The sequence below is a fragment of the Ascaphus truei genome (assembly GCF_040206685.1).
Source record: "Ascaphus truei isolate aAscTru1 chromosome 12 unlocalized genomic scaffold, aAscTru1.hap1 SUPER_12_unloc_3, whole genome shotgun sequence".
Classification (NCBI taxonomy): domain Eukaryota; kingdom Metazoa; phylum Chordata; class Amphibia; order Anura; family Ascaphidae; genus Ascaphus; species Ascaphus truei.
The window spans coordinates 414,898-434,753 of NW_027453839.1; the positions used below are offsets into that span (position 1 = coordinate 414,898).

Sequence of the window (19,856 nt, forward strand, 5' to 3'; positions counted from 1 at the left end):
AGCTTGGATTTAGAATAGAGACAGTAATTGAATAGATGTAAAAGTTTCACAAGTGATGTTGGGATAGTGAAGGAACAGCCCAAGTGTTTCTTATTAATGCGAGTTATACATTTGTGTTTTGCTGCCTTTCTCCCTCTATAGATGTTATGGGGACTGTGGCATCTCTGGCAGTCTCAGCACCTGTACATGTATTTGTGTGTTTTGCTCAGTGATCATTTTGCAAATTCAGGATTTTACGCAATGTTTTTCATTACATTATGGGCTATTCAAGAGATTAAACCTAAATGTAACAAGAATGATGCAGCAATGTCAGAGTCCTAATGATTTGGACTTAAGTCACACCAATTCTATTAAGGGAAGCCACACAACGTGCAGTGTGTCACAGAACTATCTGGGGGTGAAACCTGATTCAGATCATGTGAGAAATCCAGGTCTCCGGGATACACGTTAGTGCCAAAGCAATACCGCCACCGTGTGGTGTGTGTGTGAATGGCAGATATTAAATCCTTTGGCCCTTTTTACCTTCTCTGTATATTTGTGTTGCTTTTTTTTTTGTGTAGTTTTAGGATTAAAAAAAACAGGACGTGATAAATATTTGCGATTTAGAGTTCTGACAAGTTATCACAAAACCACATCAACTGCTACTGAAATCTGAGGGAACACATGTTGCTCAGCCTTGTTTTTATACTAAAAAGGTGCAATCCCTGATAACAGGTTGAACAAGGTGACAATAGAAGCCTTTAATGTAACACATCCCAGCCTATTTAATGCAGATTTGACCGATTTCTAAATTAATGTCCAACCCAACAGGACAATGAGAAATATCACTTGTTACATTTATGTAAATGGAATAAAAAATGTGCGACAAACTATAAAAGGTCAATTCTGTATATGCAAATGAATGTGCTCGTATCTAACGCATGTGGCAAACACGGATTGCATGGTCTGTTACTAATCCCAAACTGCACTAGGATTTTCCCCGATCAGATGCGTTATATACCATGCGGGTGTGAGGGCATCATTTCATGCACACTTATTCTGACACGTGCACATATAATCTGTATTTTAGTGAGGCTCAAAAAAAGTAAATGAGGGGAAATAATCGCAGGTTATTAACCCGAAATCCCACTTCCTGAGCACGAACTCCATTACTAACACAGCAGCGCCACCCTGTGGGATGTGTGTGAACTGCAGATTATCTGAAGGGGATTCTCGGCGATTGTCACTTTGTCTGCGGTTCTCCCGCCTCTTACTAACAAAACACCACAAGTACAGCAAACACGTGGCTGGGTAGGAAGCCATAAAGAGCTAAAAATAAATACATCACATAAGATACTTTATAATATATAATAGCTACAAAAGCAAATAACTGAGAAAGTGCAATGTATAATAGAACACTTCCCTTTTATCCCGAGCACAGATGACATATGAGCATATCTCTTATATTGATAAAGTGGGTGGCTCTTAGAAGAGCCTTTGTGTTTGTGGGTCAGTGATGAGGTCGGGGTTACTTGGCGCTGGTGTACTTGGTGACCGCCTTGGTGCCCTCGGACACGGCGTGCTTGGCCAGCTCTCCCGGCAGCAGCAGGCGCACAGCGGTCTGGATCTCCCGGGAAGTGATGGTCGAGCGCTTGTTGTAATGAGCCAGACGGGACGATTCCCCTGCGATGCGCTCGAAGATATCATTCACAAAGGAGTTCATGATGCCCATGGCCTTGGAGGAGATGCCGGTGTCAGGGTGAACCTGCTTCAGCACTTTGTACACGTAGATCGCGTAACTTTCCTTCCTGCTCTTCCTACGCTTCTTCCCATCCTTCTTCTGGGTCTTGGTCACGGCTTTCTTAGAGCCCTTCTTGGCCGCTGGCGCAGACTTGGCTGGTTCAGGCATGTCGGGCGATGCTTCCTCTCCAAACAGCAGAGAAACAATGTCACCTAACTGACCGTTCTGTTCTGACTGACAGATTAAATCTGTCAGTGGTGATATTGGATACCGAGGCTTGAGCCTCATTACTCCAAGTTCTCTTGTTGAGTGTATTGTCGCACTCTTTAGGAAGCTTCTTGATCTGTGTTACTTGCCACAGTTGAGTTGGTTTCACAGGTTCAGCGCTGTGATGGGTCGTGGGTAGCGGTCAAATGGGTTTGCAGAGATCGCAGCAAGCTTCTTGATCAGCGGGTTTGAGTTCTGGTCCAGTTCCTTGTAGAATTTCTTGTTGAGCTTCTTTAGATGTTCATCTAACATCTCGATACCCAGTTCCCTATGAAGGTCTGCTATTCTTGTAGGAAGTGGAGCGTTGGACGCAATCCGCAGCGCCTTGTTCTGTAATTTTTGGAGAGATGATCTTTGATGTTGGTGGCAACCACTCCACACCGGGGAGGCGTATGTCATTGTGGGTCTAATGATCGCCTTGATCACATTGACTTTGCTCTTGATGGGCATGGTCCTTGTCTTCAGCAGAGGGTACAGTGCTGCCAGCTTGGTTGTTGCCTTCTGTTGAATCTTCTCAATGTGGTTTCTCCAGCTTAGTTTGCTATCTAGGATTACACCTAGGTAAGAGCTGTTTGGCTCCCATTTGACAGCCTCTCCGTTGAGGGTGATTGGCGGGTGTGCCTTGATCCTCTTTTTGGTAAACAGTGTAGCTGTAGTCTTGCTGGAGTTCAGTCCTACTTGCCAGTCGCTGTACCATGTTGATAGCATGTCTAGTGCTTTCTGGATGTTCTTAGCTACTTCTTTCTCTCTGAAGGACTGGGAGATGACTGCCACATCGTCTGCGTAGAGTGCCAGTTGAGTCTTGTGGAGGTCTGTGGGGATGTCATTCATGAAGAGGTTGAAAAGGAAAGGTCCCAGGACTGATCCCTGTGGCACGCCAGCGCGGATGGGGCGTGTTGTTGAGAGCTCTTCTCGCACAGCCACGTGGAATGTGCGCTCCCGCAAGTAGCTTGCAGTCAGCTTAATCAGGTAGTTTGGGAATTTCAGGTTGATCATTTTGTGCAGTAGTCCTTCATGCCAAACTCTGTCAAACGCTTTGGCCACGTCCAAGAAGACAACTCCAGTTGATTTGTGGATGTTGAACCCATGGCTTATTATGTCAACGACTCGCAGCAGCTGATGGTTGGTTGAGTGGTCCTTCCGGAATCCAAATTGCTCCTTTAGTAGAATGTTTTTACCAGAGGCAAAGTGGCGGAGGCGCGTAAGAATAACTTTCTCCAGGAGTTTCGACAGTCCAGAGAGCAGGCTTATCGGACGGTAGTTTGCAGGATCCCTCCGTGGTTTTCCAGGCTTTGGAAATACAATGACCTTGGCTTCCTTCCAGGATTGAGGAAAGTGCTGGAGCCGCATGCATGCATTGAAGATTTCTGTGAGGCATTCCATGGCTGCCGGCGGAAGCTTCTTGATGGCCAGGTTGGTAATTCCGTCACTTCCTGGTGCTTTGCCATTTGCCAGCTTTTCTGCAAGTTGCGTTATCTCAGTCCTGGTGCATCCTTCAAGGGTTTCCGCTTCGGTCTCTGGCAGGTGCTCGGTAAGATGCCTGTTAACTCCTTGCTCAACTTCCCGTGCTATTTTGCTGGCTTGGTTAGGCCTAAAAGTTGTCTCCAGTGTGTCAGCGAGAACCTCTGCCTTGTCCTTGTTGCTACATGCCAGGTGGGTCTGGCCCTGGATAGGTGGATTAGGCTCCTTCTTCCCGGTCAGGCGTCGGGTCATTCTCCAAACAGAGTTGTCGGATTCCTTCAGCTTGGCTGCTGCGGCCTCCCACCTCTCCCCCCGGTGTTGGCTGATTTGCTGTCGCAGTAGTCTGGCAAGTGAGTTGTACTTTACCAGAAGGTCAGGTGTGCGGAACTTCTGCCACTGGCGTCGGGCCCTGTTTTTCTCAGCAATCGCTTGCTTGATCCCGCTCGGTAGGTCGTAGATGGAGCAGCGTTTGGGCATCTGTTTTGGGACGCTGTGCTCTATTGCATGTTGGACTGCGGTAGTAAAGGTGTTAACAGCATCATCAATGTCTCCGTTGGTGTCCAAGGGGCGGGGGTTTGTGATGTTGCTCAACTCTTCTTTGTACAGGCTCCAGTTCGCCCTGGTGAAGTTGTATCTGGGTGTTTGCTGGTGGGTTTCCATCTCGTCGCCAACAGTAATGGTAACTGGGTTGTGGTCTGAGGTCAGTTCCGCCAGGGTTTCCAACTGGACAGAATGTTTCACGTTCTTCAGTAAGACAATGTCCAGGACATCCGGTGTGTGGCTTGCAGTGCCTGGGTAGTGGGTGGGTTCTGTAGGGCCAGCCACTACAAAGTCACTCTCCTTTGAGTAAGCAAGAAGAGCTTGTCCTCTGGAGTTTGCTGTCCTTGAATTCCAGCACCGGTGTTTGGCATTTAGGTCTCCCCCGATGATGGTTGGGACAGTGGAGTCCAGCAGAGCTTCCAAGTCTCCCAAATGTAGCTTCACCTTAGGGGGGCAGTAGGTGGCAATTAGTCGCAGTGGTCCTGTTGCAGTCTTTACCTGTACTCCAGTGACTTCAATACTCCGGAGGGGTGGTAGTGCAATCTCATTATGGCTGACCCGTGCGTTAACAATCACAGCCGTCCCACCACCTCTGGCTCCTGTTGCCCGGTCGGTACGGTATACCCCTGTGGTTTGCCAGGCTCAGTTTTTGATTTCCTTGAAGGTGGGTCTCCGAGAGCAGAGCTGCGCATACATTCCTCGATTCCATCAGGTGAAGGAGTTCATCTGTCTTCTTGCTGATACCATTTGCATTCCACATCACGATGACAGAACTGCGTTTAGATGTTGCTGCCATGGTGGTTAGTTTCTGTGCTCCTGAGAAGGGCCGGGATGAGATTCGCTATCATTGTCACAATGGGGTGAATATCCATTCTCGCAATAGCGCTCGCTATTTTAAGGATGATCTCTAGCCAGCTTGTTGGCCTTGCGGTTCCGCCTGCGTGGTCCGGGTTGGCCGCCACAACGGGGTTGGTGGATGGTGTCCTGAGAGTTTCCGCGTAGGTCTGTCCATCTGGGTTTTGCGTCCTCTGGGTGGATGCCGTGCCTAGGTCTGGGATCAGGCAATGACTGGGAGCTCTGAGAGCATATTTATAGGACCTCCCACCAATGGGAGGCAACCAGGAAACAGGCGTGCGGTACAGGATAGATGCTGCTGGATCATGCAGGTGTGTCCTTGGTAGGACCAGTATGTCAGGCCAGAGTCTGCACTCATGTTAAGCTTCCATTTTGTATGGTCATAACTAGTTAAGATTCTGTAGTCAGCCTTTTGCTGAAATATAAATTCATAGATGCACTCAGTTTCTCTGCTAAATTGCATTTTCTTTCTTCCTGGTCAGGATATTACTAGATACTTTTGTGATGTCAATTTCCTGGTGTTTTAGTAGAATATAATAGAATGGTTCTCTGCAAGAAGCAAGGTAGTGAAATAAAGTTGCTAAGACTCAAGGTCTCTTTTGATAACAGACAATGAATAAGCTATGTATTTAGACAATTGCTTGTATTGAAATAAACATGTCTCAAAAGTCACGCCACTAATATGTCCTGCCCCTAAATCACGCCTCTAATCAAAGCTACGCCCAAGACACACCTAGTATACGCCCAAGACACGCCTATGTTACGCCTCTAACCAATATCTTTTTTCTTTCTGTATAAAAATAATTACCCTATGAGTAATAAATTGAGACAAAGGATTTGAAACCTGGTGTGCGTTACGTTTCATTTTGTTCGTCTCCCAGGCCTGAAAAGTTCATCAAAAATCGGAGATAACAGTGGCAGGGCGTGAAAAACTTCTCCGGGGAAGTCTGCTGCAAACAGGTGCAGATAGTGTATCCAGTCATAAGGCTTCAGTGTACCTGGCAGAGGAAAGGTTCCTCTCGGTTCTGAAGCCCGGGGAGGAAATAACGGATTTTCCTTCAGTTTTGGCGTCCAGAAGTGGGAAGTTCACAGAGGTTGTGAGTATATATGTACATTTTTATATATGATGCTTCACCCCCTCTGGGAATTTTATAGACCTAAATTGTGACTGAAGAATTGGGATAGGCCCTTTTAAACAGAATTTTTGGTTAGAGTCCAGTAAATTCTGTGCACGACTGGACTGTTGTCTCTGATCTAGCTGAACGACCATTGTATATTGTGTAAGTATAAATATTGCAATTATTTGTCATAATTTAGCTGTTTTTCTTTAAGCTACTAATGGGTGCTTGCATGAGTAAGAATAACTCTGGACGGAAGCCTAGGAATGTACAAATTTTTAAATGCGAGTGTAAATCTGGTCGGATTCCTGAGGAATTTGTTGCAGAATAATGGTGTCTGTTTTAATTGTGGTGGTTTTGGTCATTGGCAGAGAGTGTGCCACTATCAGTCAGAATCAGGGAAGTGCTGCTTTGCCCGTGGGGGCTCAGAGTGAAAGTCTCTGTAAAAAAAAACAAAAAAAAAAACCACCGCTATTTTATGTAAAAGAGTTTGTTTGTATGAATGATGAATTTTTTCCTGAATGATTTCTTGTGTGAAAGACACTGTGTGGTCATGCTGATTAACATCTGTACAAAAATATGAATATTAGTTGCTCATGATGAAATCTAAATTTTAAAAGGTTTTAAAAAAAAGGTGTACACCGAATAAAGGGAGAAATACCTCACAACAAAAGGGGAGTATATTCAGCTCGGTCCCTGGTTATAGTTTGAAAGGTTTATTCGTCCTGGCCAGGCGGATACTTTTTAAACCGGACACATTTCTTTTCGTTTGTGGTATTTCTGTCTTAATAAAAGGAGGGGCACAGCCTCTCCCTTACAGTTTAAAGAATGCGAAGCATTCACATTAAAATTAACTAGCTGTGCTTAAGCAGTTTATTCATGAGTAAAAAGGTAATGTAGAACTGTCTTCTTTTCCGTAAAGCAGTAAGATAACACATTTCAATTTTATTTCTACAGGATTAAGATATATTTGGGGCTGTTTTTGTTTAAAATGCTTGTAAGAGCTCATAAGCACTGTTTGAATTAATATATTGTATTATATACAGGCATACCCCGCATTAACATACGCAATGGGACCGAAGCATGTATGTAAAGCGAAAATGTACTTAAAGTGAAGCACTACCTTTCCCCACTTATCGATGCATGTACTGTACTGCAATCATTATATACGTGCATAACTGATGTAAATAACGCATTTGTAACAGTCTCTATAGTCTCCCTGCTTGCGCACAGCTTCGGTACAGGTAGGGAGCCGGTATTGCTGTTCAGGACGTGATGACTGGCGCATGCGTGAGCTGCCGTTTGCCTATTGGGCGATATGTACTTACTCGCGAGTGTACTTAAAGAGAGTGTACTTAAAGCGGGGTATGCCTGTATGTATATAACGCCATTAATGTACATAGCGCTTCAAAAGGAGGGTGTGCGTGGTGTGAGCGGAGTGTGATGATATCTGCCTTTAGCAGCATGGAGGTCAGTTATTTTAGCGAGAATTGTCTCCGTTAAATAAGCAGTGTAGAAGCCATACAAGACAGGTAGGGTCAAGCTTGCTGTTTTTTTAGTCATGGTATAACTGTTGCATGTTTGAAGATATTTTGTTTAGCTTAAAAGAGGGCATAGTTAAAACGGGATAGAAATTGTATTGATGGAAGTTTGCAGGAATATGAGATTTCTTTCAGAAGGCATTCAGGGGAATGAGTGAAATAATTTTGCATGCTCTTGTAGGCATAGACTTGGTGTTTATAAGTAATTTAAAATATTCCTGTTATTTAATTTTTGAAATACCATACAAAATGCAGTTTTAGGACAGCGTGGAAAGCTTCATATTTAACATTAAACTAATGTTACAATCCCCTGCGTGAGGATTAATCCAGCAGTTAATATGAATTAGACAGCGAAACCCGTTATCTGCTCTTTGTAACATTGAGGTTTCTGGCTGTATTCCCAGAAAAAAAAAAAAAAGCGCTTTGAAAATTATTATTTTTTTCTTTTTAAAGTCAGAGTGTCTTTTAAAGTTAATGCTGGCCGTGTGCTCAGCACTTTGCAAAGAGTTCAAAATTATTTGTCTATTTTAAAAGGAAATCTTTTGTTCAGGATTTCAGGATTTTTTCTTATATTGTAAATGCCACAGTTGTTAAAAGACCTACTGCAGGCTTTTTCTTTTAACACAAGCAGTAAATATTTTTATAGTCACTACACATACAAATCTATTTACCAGTTTAATGTTGCTATATATCAAAGCAACCTGTTTTCATAATTTTTTTTTTGTATTTTTGTTCACATATATAGATAATATATGAACAAAAGAGGGGAGATACATATATAGGTTATTGAATTTATAATAGCAATGTTAACTCGAAGAGCTGACAGGCCCCTGGTAAATAATAATACCTTTGCAGATGTCACAGCAAAGCAGGTAGCAAGCCGTCCCTATGTTGAGGGATTTATCATATCTGCCAAATTTATAATTTTGTAACCATTTATTTGTTTTTGGGTATGTCCTGGAAATAGAGTTAAAGGACAGGGGATACAGGCATACCCCGCATTAACGTACGCAATGGGACCGGAGCATGTATGTAAAGCGAAAATGTACTTAAAGTGAAGCCCTGCCTTTTTCCCACTTATCGATGCATGTACTGTACTGCAATCATCATACTGCTGCGGCACAGTTTATTCGAGCATTTGCCCGTTCTGTGCCGCAGCAGTAGCCTGGCGCGCGCCCGAGTGTGACGGGCGCGCGCCGAAGCAGCGGAAGAGCGCCCTCCGATCGGGGCGCTCTCCCTACCGCTGCCGGATCCGCCGGGTCCCCCGGAACACCCTGCCGCTGTCCCGCGATCGCGGGAAACCAGGGCTCCCTCGGGGAGCCCCTGGACACGCGTGCAGGGGGCGCACGCTCCCGATGACGCGTGACCGCGCGTCTATGACGCGCGGCACGCCGAGGGGCGGCCACTAGCAAGCCGGGAGATTTCCCGGCTTGCGGTACCAACCACACTTCAATAAAGTGTGTCGGTAGTGTATATGTGCATAACTGATGTAAATAACTCATGTGTAACAAGCTCTATAGTCTCCCCGCTTGTGCACAGCTTCGGTACAGGTAGGGAGCCGGTATTGCTGTTCAGGACGTGCTGACAGGCGCATGCGTGAGCTGCCGTTTGCCTATTGAGCGATATGTCCTTACTCGCGAGTGTACTTAAAGTGAGTGTCCTTAAACCGGGGTATGCCTGTATATAGTTGCATAAGTGAAGTTGTGTAAGTATTATATACAAGGCATTTCACATTTGTAGCAGAATAGTTACAGTGGACTGTTTGAGGTGAAAGCCAGGAGTGACTGTGGGTGTGGGACAATAGCCATGAGTGCAGGCTGTTGGGATGCTTGACTTGTGGGGCGAGTTTTAAGGTTAGTTAGTATTAAATGACAAAAAGGTTGACACCATTTGCATCAGAGAAAATGGCAGATGGCAGTTAGGTATGAATGAGAGTAAGTGTGTATTGGGAGAAGAGAGATTGATTTGTAGTTTGAGACAGTATTTTTGTCCCCATTTTTGAAGATTGGGACAACTCTAGCAGTTTTTCAGGTCTTAGGGATATGGCCTGCAGACAGGATAGAATTGATTATGGAAGCAATTGGTTTGGCACAGGCTGAGGTACCAAGTTTTAGGAACTTGGATTGTAGCAAAGTCAAGTCCATATTGATGGCTTAATTTAAAATTTGAGGAACGTTAATAGGGAATATCTCTGTTTAATATTGTGGATGCTAATAATAGTAGTAACCATATTAATACAAGAATTTATTTCTAGGTATAAATTCTCTCCCTATGAGACACTTATGGGATGAGTTATGACCATCAGTAGTTCAAAGTAACGAATTAAGGACTATGTTATTGGTAATAAAACAATTAATAAGTATTGCATGCAACTAATACATATTTTTGAGTCTTTCTAGGCACAGGTTAAAGCTGAAAGTGCACCTACTCAAGACGGGTTAATGGTCAAGCATTTTCTACGCAAGCACGCTCTTCATCCCAGATGAAAAGGCCATTTAGATGCTACTCATCACCAGCATTGCAGTAAAAATTTTTTTTATCATCATGGATACACATCACGCACGTAAAAATAGTGCCAGCCTAAGCACAAACAGCTAATAAAGACATAGCACCTGCAAATAAGTGTTTTGATGGACACAATACTCTCTGACCACTAATCATCAAGGTCATAGGCAAAAATGTCCAGGCCTCAACACACGAACTTTGAACTTTTTATTTTTACAGGTTTTTATTATTTTTCAGTTACAATGTATGCTCCATTATGTTTGTGTAAGTGGCGTCCCATAAGGATGACAAAATAGTATAAGGTATTATTTGTTTAACTTTGTTTATTTTGTTTGGATTTCTAGGTTAATAGAATCTCCCTGCAGAATGATATCCCGGTGGGAGAATGCTTTATCAGTCAAACACACGGTTATGTTAATTGCTCACAGGTAGAGTAAGAAACAGAAGAGATGCACCCAATACACAAGTGCTAAAAAGTAGTCTATGGGAAGAATAAGTTTCAGGAAATTTATTCCAAATGTAGGAGTTGGGTTACTGTATGACAGGTTTACAGGGATATCCTAAATCATACAGCCACAGACATTTACTCACTTAACCAAGAATAGGTTTAGTTTAAATTAATGGCTCCGCAGAATAAAATAGCTCTAGACTATATTTTAGCCTCAAAAGGAGGGGCATGTATGCGCCCTAGTTAAAGCGCAATGTTGTGTATTTATCCAGGATTTAGGGATCATGGGGACTTGGTGGTTGGATTGATTTGCTTTGAGCGAAGCTAGCGAATGTTTTTGTATGTGTGTGTTTGTCCTACTCATTGCTCTCTATGTATTAAGTACAGCAAAACTCTGATCCAGAAGTGCGTTGCAACCCCCACCGACGCTATGCCTCTCTGCAGTGATGATGTCGCCAGTCCCCCAGAAGAAGAGACCAAAGAAGAAATCAACTGGGCTGATATAATGGCCGGAAAAGAAAGGAATGAAGTTATTCACAACTTGGACATCTTGGTCCATCAGGACTATGAAACGGTTAACTGTTCTGTTCTTTAAATAGACTGTCTCTTAAGGATATGGGGGACTGAGAAGACTGGATATGAGGAAGGTGGGAGGTCACAAAGGGACGTGAGTCAACCACAAGGAAAGGATCACACGTCAACCATTTTGACCATAGCAGCCATCTTGGTCCGTTTTGCCATTCTGAGTAAATGCAGTATGAAAGATGTGTGCAATATGGAAAATAGCTGAAGCGCTCAAATGCAGGTATATCTCAAAATGATAATAAGCCAGACCACTGTACCAGGGTACTAACAATGTATATAGTACCTATTATGTCATATAATGGGTACTATCCTCCTGAATACAGGTGGTGTGTGGTGCAACCCACTCACCATCAGTCTCATTGGCAGGTTCCCCTGAAAAATATGCAAATACTCACATCCTGGTAGGGCAGGCAGGCTGTGCAGCTACTCAATGCAATACAGGGAAAAGGGAGACCAAAAAGCGCACCAGCACAAACGGAGCAGGAAGAAACCAGGACAAAAAAATGATTAAAAGGGCACTTTAATGTGGCAAAAGACCCATCCAATGCATTTCGAACGTCGCAGCGTTCTTTTTCAAGGATAAAACACAATGTGATAACATCCATTATATACCCTCTTACCTGTGGGCCATTTCGCGCCAAAAATCAGACCCTGATGACGTCATAACAGAGCGACTCAGTGCCGATCTAAGGGCAAAAGGAAGTACCAAAGGCAGTGTGGCCATTTTGGCCCACAGGTAAGAGGGTATATAATGGATGTTATCACATTGTGTTTTATCCTTGAAAAAGAACGCTGCGACGTTCGAAATGCATTGGATGGGTCTTTTGCCACATTAAAGTGCCCTTTTAATCATTTTTTTGTCCTGGTTTCTTCCTGCTCCGTTTGTGCTGGTGCGCTTTTTGGTCTCCCTTTTCCCTGAAAGATGTGTGCAAGAAGAATGTTTGTGCAGTCGCTCTTAGCAGAAATTAGCCCCCACCAATTCTCACAAATAGCTGACCCTTAGATTATGTGACATATTGAGATGTAAGCCATTTTCTAATCTATAGAAATATTTAATGATATATATATATATATATATATATGTATATATATATATATATATATATATATATATATATATATATATATATATATATATATATATATATATATATATATATATATATATATTGGTTGTGTGGCATGTGGGCCACTAAGATTGTACCCTGCAATCACACTGCCCTTTGTTATCTGGGTTTCATTCTTCCCACTTTCTATGTATCTGACACGTTACCCTAAGGGAAGCTGAGAAATCGAAAAGATCTGACCAGGACCATTAGTCCAACCCGCATTGCAGCTGGGGTTTTTATACCTAGTTTAGGTGTTCTGGATCTCTATTCTAATTAAGTGATCTTATGGTAAATATTGATGATGCTCTTAATCAGACAAGTGATGCTATCATCCGTTTGACTAATGAACAAGAGCAGATCCGAACAGTATTATTACAGAATAGAATGGCTCTTGATTATCTGCTAGCATCACAAGGAGGTGTTTGTAAACTTGTAGGACAGAAGTGCTGTGCCTATATTGAAGATGAGTCTGGCGCTATTCATAAAGATATGGATAAGTTACAGGAAATTCAGGCAAGGATGCGTAAAGAATCCTCAGGCCTTAACTTAAATTGGATGTCAGGACTCACTAGTTGGATTGGAGAATTGGGTATGAAAATTCTCTATGGTTTTATTGTAGTGATTAGTATAATCGCAGCAATTTTTGTTATTTTTCACTGTGCTAAGTGTGCAATGCTTTCATTTGTCTCAAGGAAACCTTCAGTTTCATCTCACGCCATGTATGCAACTAATAATTCATATGTGGCCATGAACAGAGTCTATGATACTATTGGTCCCCATAAGGCCATAGTCATAGAGAAGTGTACCTAGTAAGGGTATTTGTTCTTTTAGAGAACAAAAAGGAGGGATTGTTAGGACCAGTATGTCAGGCCAGAGTCTGCACTCATGTTAAGCTTCCATTTTGTATGGTCATAACTATGGTCATAACTAGTTAAGATTCTGTAGTCAGCCTTTTGCTGAAATATAAATTCATAGATGCACTCAGTTTCTCTGCTAAATTGCATTTTCTTTCTTCCTGGTCAGGATATTACTAGATACTTTTGTGATGTCAATTTCCTGGTGTTTTAGTAGAATATAATAGAATGGTTCTCTGCAAGAAGCAAGGTAGTGAAATAAAGTTGCTAAGACTCAAGGTCTCTTTTGATAACAGACAATGAATAAGCTATGTATTTAGACAATTGCTTGTATTGAAAATAAACACGTCTCAAAAGTCACGCCACTAATATGTCCTGCCCCTAAATCACGCCTCTAATCAAAGCTACGCCCAAGACACACCTAGTATATGCCCAAGACACGCCTATGTTACGTCTCTAACCAATTTCTTTTTTTCTTTCTGTATAAAAATGATTACCCTATGAGTAATAAGGATTTGAAACCTGGCGTGCGTTACGTTTCATTTCGTTCGTTACCCAGGCCTGAAAAGTTCATCAAAAATCGGAGATAACAGTGGCAGGGCGTGAAAAACTTCTACGGGGAAGTCTGCTGCAAACAGGTGCAGATAGTGTATCCAGTCACAAGGCTTCAGTGTACCTGGCAGAGGAAAGGTTCCACTCGGTTCTGAAGCCCGGGGAGGAAATAACGGATTTTCCTTCAGTCCTATTACACAGCCAATCGCTACCGCGTCAGAATTTGTGCATGCCCCCCGCAAAACCCGTAGGTGACCTGGTCACTCAGCTGTCATCGTGCGCCACGACACCCGCACCGCCATGAGGGCGGAAACCAGAGGCGAGACCCATGGAGATAGAGGAGGGGCGCGACTGCGCCGCATAACAGTGATATCAGGACAGGGCCGGGTACCAGAGGCAGGACCCGCTGAGGTATAGGCGGAGTGAGGGGCGTAACCGCGCTGCATAGGGGTGATGCCAGGACGGGGGCGGGTCAGAGGGGCGGAGACCGCAGACCACAGGGAAGACCGTGTACCATGCATGCGTGCTGCGCATCAAGACAGGAGGAGCAAGAACACGCTCCATGCCCAGAGACCGAAGGGGACTGCACAGAACCCGCGCACCGTGCGTAAGTTCCACCCCAGTTTGCCACTCTTGAGTGTTATGGTAGTCCAATGGGCAAGTGAGGGTTAAAGGGGCAGGAGCAGCAGAACAGTGAATCCTCACAGTATCACATTTAGTCAGTCTTGTGCTGGGAGGAGAAGAAAGCACAAGGGCTGTCATTGTTCCCCATCGGGGGAAAGCATGCCCACCCCAGGCTCAGGCCTGGGGACCATTAAGGCTCATGGTGAAAAAAAATGGTGAGCAGGAAAGGGCTAGAAATAAGGTCACTGGGCTAGAGCCAATTGTTTCCCGCAGACCTGGTGGCGCCTTCCCAGCGGGATATTTGGGGCTGACCGGAGGGACCTATTGCAGGGTTGGTCTTGAGCCCTTAAGCTGATCCCCTTCCCCCATTTGTGCAGCAGGGCGAGCGCTCATCCTGTGTTTGGCGGCACCGTCACAATACATGTTGTGATTGGTCAAGGGCCCCTGCTCCATGTTAAGGATATCCAGCAGGGGCTATGTAAGGAGTGAGGCCGGTGTAGGGAACCAGACAACCTATGGAGGCGATCGGAGATGCGCTGGCAGGCTTTTAAAAAGTGCTTTGTGTTAAAGAGCATACACAAGCACTGATCTCAGCTGAGAAGCGCCAGAGAAGCCCGGTCAGCGGAGCAAGTGGGAGTTTAACGGAGACACAGCTGAGAGAAGCCAGGCTTTACCTTATTATGTGAGGCTGGCTACCCCAACCGTCACGTGTATGTTGTGTGTTTTCTGGCTTGCCAGAATAAACTTTTGTTTATTCAACTAGTGTGTCATTCGGGAGAAGGAGTGGCTCAGTGAGTAAACACTGAGTAAAACACACTGGCATTGAGAGTGAGTTTGAAGCCTGGTTCAACTCCTAGTGTCAACTACTTGTGACCTTGGGCAAGTCATTTTATCTCCCTGTGTCTCTGGCTCCAACAAAATAGATTGTAAGCTCCACGGGGCAGGGACTGTGTCTGCAAAATGTCCCTGTAAAGTGCTACATAAAACTAGCAGCGCTATACAAGAACGTACTATTATTTTTATTATTATATTATTATTTTCTGGTGATAGTGATCCGGATGTAAAGATGTTAAAAGTTCTGGTCTCTGGTGACAATGGTCACAAAACATGTCAGTTACTATACATAGTGCTAATAGTGACATTACATAGTTATGTAACACACAGGGTGACTAATAACCTAATCTCCCATTAATATCACATTATATATATATATATATATATATATATATATATATATATATATATATATATATATATATATTTTGTAACCGACAAATAAACATATTTTTAACACTTCCCAATTGTATTATAAAGCTTAAACAAAATAGATGTTTGATTATTACATTATTAAAATATATTTACTGTCATTCACATGATGTGTATGTTACTATGATTTTGTTTTTAGAAAACATAATGTTACATACATATCATTATAAACTATTCATTTGCAGAACAGATGGAATACAAAACTTTTCGAATCTCCCATTTAATAACCAATATTCATAACTGACATTGGAATAATACAAAGCTTAGTACCAGGGAAATGGAACATGAAATAGCAATGTACACTGCACAGGAATTATTGTGCTACTTGTACATATATAGTGAATCCCCAGACCATGTTTATATATTTATATGCACATTATTTTAAACTGATCATGTAGGATAATATGTTCTTAGTGTCACTGTATGAGGATGGAGGTTGCACATTTAGTCTGAGCAAAGTAAAAGTGACAGAAATAGACAGATATGAATGAAATCTGGCAAATCCCAGGCTACAGAGCCGAACTTTCACCCATTATTCCTAATTGTGTTTGTACTTTCCCAGCAGAAAAATGATACAGCAGTGAAGAGAATATAATTCCTTATAAATTGCATGCAAGAAGGGGGGATGTTAGTAATAATTAGGGGATAAAATGCCCTTTTCTTGCAGCCTCAGAAACACAAAGTCAGAGCAGTGTTTGTGATCCGGGAGGATGAGAGTCAGGGGCGGGGCTTAGTGATTATACCCAATGAAAGAGAAGCTCACTCCGAGACCTAACCAATCACAGAGCAGCAGGCTCTCTATATAAGTCCCGGCAGGTCCCCGCCCCCAGTATAACTTTCTGTCAGTGTGTTGGGGATTTTACCTGCAGCTGCAATGGCCGAGACCGCTCCTGCTCCTCCAGCTGAAAGCGCCGCCAAGAAGAAGCAGCCGAAGAAAGCGGCCGGAGCCTCGAAAAGCCGCCCAGCAAAGTCCGGTCCCAGCGTGTCCGATCTGATAGTGAGAGCTGTGTCCGCCTCTAAGGAGCGCAGCGGGGTCTCCCTGTCCGCTCTGAAGAAGGCTCTGGCTGCAGGAGGCTACGATGTGGAGAAGAATAACAGCCGCCTGAAGCTGGCTCTCAAGGGCTTGGTGAGCAAGGAAACCCTGATCCAGCTGAAAGGGAGCGGAGCCTCCGGATCGTTCAAGCTGAATAAGAAGCAGCTGGAGAGCAAGGAGAAGGCGGCCAAGAAAAAGGATGTGGGGAAACCCAAGAAGCCAGTGGCAAAGAAACCCGCCAAGTCCCCCAAGAAACCCAAAAAGGCTCCGGCAGGATTGAAGAAAAGCCCCAAAAAGGTCAAGAAACCGGCGGCCGCCAAGAAGCCAGCAAAAAGCCCGAAGAAGTCTAAAGCTGCCAAGCCCAGGAAGGCTGTGAAGAGCCCGGCGGCTAAAAAGGCTGCGAAGCCAAAAGCTGCTAAGAGTCCAGCTAAGGCCAAGGCAGCCAAACCCAAAGCAGCAAAGCCCAAGAGGGCGGCAGCTCCTAAGAAGTGAGACCGACAACTTCAGCCTCTTACAAACACAAAGGCTCTTTTAAGAGCCACCACAACCCCACAGAGAGCTGTGCACATAATGTGTAACTGGGAATGTTTCTCCAATTTATCCCATGCAGGGGTTTGTGTTACACTGCCAGAGCATAAGTGTATATGAATTGATACTGCAAGCACTGTAAGGTGCATGTGTAAGTTTGTAGTCCCTAACCTATTGCACGAATAAATGTTTCTCAGACAAACTGACATATTAGGTGATATAGTTTTGTTTGTGTCTACATAAACAATGTTCACATACACGGTTTATAGAAAATAAAAATTAAAATAGTGTAGTTGACATCAGAAAAACTTATTTATCACCATGTTATAAAATAAATGTGTTTACATCACATTGAAAGCATGAAGCACACGCTATTCCCTAACACTTCAGTATAATCACCAGTGGCACATGGGAGGGGGGACATTTACAGGTTTGTCTTTACGTGCAGCCATATACAGCATGAAATGGTGACTATGCATGCAAGTCTATATATCACATGACAAAGAATACACAAATATTGAAGGTGCGTTTATCTATATTGTCACACATCAAGTACATATGTTGGTACAAGGATAACACACTTCTTTAATTCTCTATATTGAGATCAGTATCCGTGTGTTAATATTGATCAGGCAATTTCTTTGAAAATGTGGTGGCTCTTAAAAGAGCCTTTGTTTTTCGGGTGTAAACGAAGTCAGGGTGCAGCCGGCCTAAGCTCTCTCCCCTCTGATCCTGCGGGCCAGCTGGATGTCCTTAGGCATGATGGTGACCCTCTTGGCGTGGATAGCGCACAGGTTGGTGTCCTCGAAGAGCCCCACCAGATAAGCCTCGCTGGCCTCCTGCAGAGCCATGACAGCCGAGCTCTGGAAGCGCAGGTCAGTCTTGAAGTCCTGGGCGATCTCCCGGACCAGGCGCTGGAAGGGCAGCTTGCGGATGAGCAGCTCGGTGGACTTCTGGTAGCGGCGGATCTCCCTGAGAGCCACAGTACCGGGCCGGTAGCGGTGAGGCTTCTTCACTCCGCCGGTGGCCGGAGCGCTCTTTCTGGCAGCCTTGGTCGCTAGCTGCTTACGGGGAGCCTTCCCTCCGGTGGATTTCCGGGCGGTCTGCTTGGTCCGGGCCATCCTGTGCTGCTGTGTCAGTGCGCGTCTCCGGTCAGGAACTAATAAAGAAAAAAACTGACTGACCGTTCTGTTCTGACTGACAGATTAAATCTGTCAGTGTGATATTGGATACCGAGGCTTGAGCCTCATTACTCCAAGTTCTCTTGTTGAGTGTATTGTCGCACTTTTTAGGAAGCTTCTTGATCTGTGTTACTTGCCACAGTTGAGTTGGTTTCACAGGTTCAGCGCTGTGATGGGTCGTGGGTAGCGGTCAAATGGGTTTGCAGAGATCGCAGCAAGCTTCTTGATCAGCGGGTTTGAGTTCTGGTCCAGTTCCTTGTAGAATTTCTTGTTGAGCTTCTTTAGATGTTCATCTAACATCTCGATACCCAGTTCCCTGTGAAGGTCTGCTATTCTTGTAGGAAGTGGAGCGTTGGACGCAATCCGCAGCGCCTTGTTCTGTAATTTTTGGAGAGATGATCTTTGATGTTGGTGGCAACCACTCCACACCGGGGAGGCGTATGTCATTGTGGGTCTAATGATCGCCTTGATCACATTGACTTTGCTCTTGATGGGCATGGTCCTTGTCTTCAGCAGAGGGTACAGTGCTGCCAGCTTGGTTGTTGCCTTCTGTTGAATCTTCTCAATGTGGTTTCTCCAGCTTAGTTTGCTATCTAGGATTACACCTAGGTAAGAGCTGTTTGGCTCCCATTTGACAGCCTCTCCGTTGAGGGTGATTGGCGGGTGTGCCTTGATCCTCTTTTTGGTAAACAGTGTAGCTGTAGTCTTGCTGGAGTTCAGTCCTACTTGCCAGTCGCTGTACCATGTTGATAGCATGTCTAGTGCTTTCTGGATGTTCTTAGCTACTTCTTTCTCTCTGAAGGACTGGGAGATGACTGCCACATCGTCTGCGTAGAGTGCCAGTTGAGTCTTGTGGAGGTCTGTGGGGATGTCATTCATGAAGAGGTTGAAAAGGAAAGGTCCCAGGACTGATCCCTGTGGCACGCCAGCGCGGATGGGGCGTGTTGTTGAGAGCTCTTCTCGCACAGCCACGTGGAATGTGCGCTCCCGCAAGTAGCTTGCAGTCAGCTTAATCAGGTAGTTTGGGAATTTCAGGTTGATCATTTTGTGCAGTAGTCCTTCATGCCAAACTCTGTCAAACGCTTTGGCCACGTCCAAGAAGACAACTCCAGTTGATTTGTGGATGTTGAACCCATGGCTTATTATGTCAACGACTCGCAGCAGCTGATGGTTGGTTGAGTGGTCCTTCCGGAATCCAAATTGCTCCTTTAGTAAAATGTTTTTACCAGAGGCAAAGTGGCGGAGGCGCGTAAGAATAACTTTCTCCAGGAGTTTCGACAGTCCAGAGAGCAGGCTTATCGGACGGTAGTTTGCAGGATCCCTCCGTGGTTTTCCAGGCTTTGGAAATACAATGACCTTGGCTTCCTTCCAGGATTGAGGAAAGTGCTGGAGCCGCATGCATGCATTGAAGATTTCTGTGAGGCATTCCATGGCTGCCGGCGGAAGCTTCTTGATGGCCAGGTTGGTAATTCCGTCACTTCCTGGTGCTTTGCCATTTGCCAGCTTATCTGCAAGTTGCGTTATCTCAGTCCTGGTGCATCCTTCAAGGGTTTCCGCTTCGGTCTCTGGTAGGTGCTCGGTAAGATGCCTGTTAACTCCTTGCTCAACTTCCCGTGCTATTTTGCTGGCTTGGTTAGGCCTAAAAGTTGTCTCCAGTGTGTCAGCGAGA

The 19,856-nt window shown here is 44.4% G+C and overlaps 3 protein-coding genes across 3 annotated transcripts in view; 1 reads left to right on the forward strand and 2 right to left on the reverse strand.

Moving 5' to 3' along the window:
- The window catches only part of LOC142473654 (histone H1.11R-like), a 205,696-nt gene extending 188,705 nt beyond the window's left edge, over positions 1-16,991 (forward strand). Inside the window, exon 2 of the mRNA XM_075580747.1 lies at positions 16,309-16,991. Coding sequence (XP_075436862.1) covers positions 16,320-16,970 — 651 coding nt within the window. The 5' untranslated portion in view covers positions 16,309-16,319 and the 3' untranslated portion in view covers positions 16,971-16,991. The remainder of the gene's footprint in view (positions 1-16,308) is intronic.
- Positions 1,508-1,888, reverse strand: LOC142473625 (histone H2B 1.1-like). The gene has a single exon (XM_075580722.1). The coding sequence runs from the start codon at positions 1,886-1,888 to the stop codon at positions 1,508-1,510; it is 381 nt and encodes a 126-aa protein (XP_075436837.1).
- A 199-nt stretch (positions 16,992-17,190) lies between the features above and the next one.
- Positions 17,191-18,147, reverse strand: LOC142473643 (histone H3). The gene has a single exon (XM_075580738.1). It carries the CDS (start codon positions 18,125-18,127, stop codon positions 17,717-17,719), a length of 411 nt encoding a protein of 136 aa, XP_075436853.1. The 5' UTR covers positions 18,128-18,147; the 3' UTR covers positions 17,191-17,716.
- Between the last annotated feature and the right edge of the window lie 1,709 nt (positions 18,148-19,856).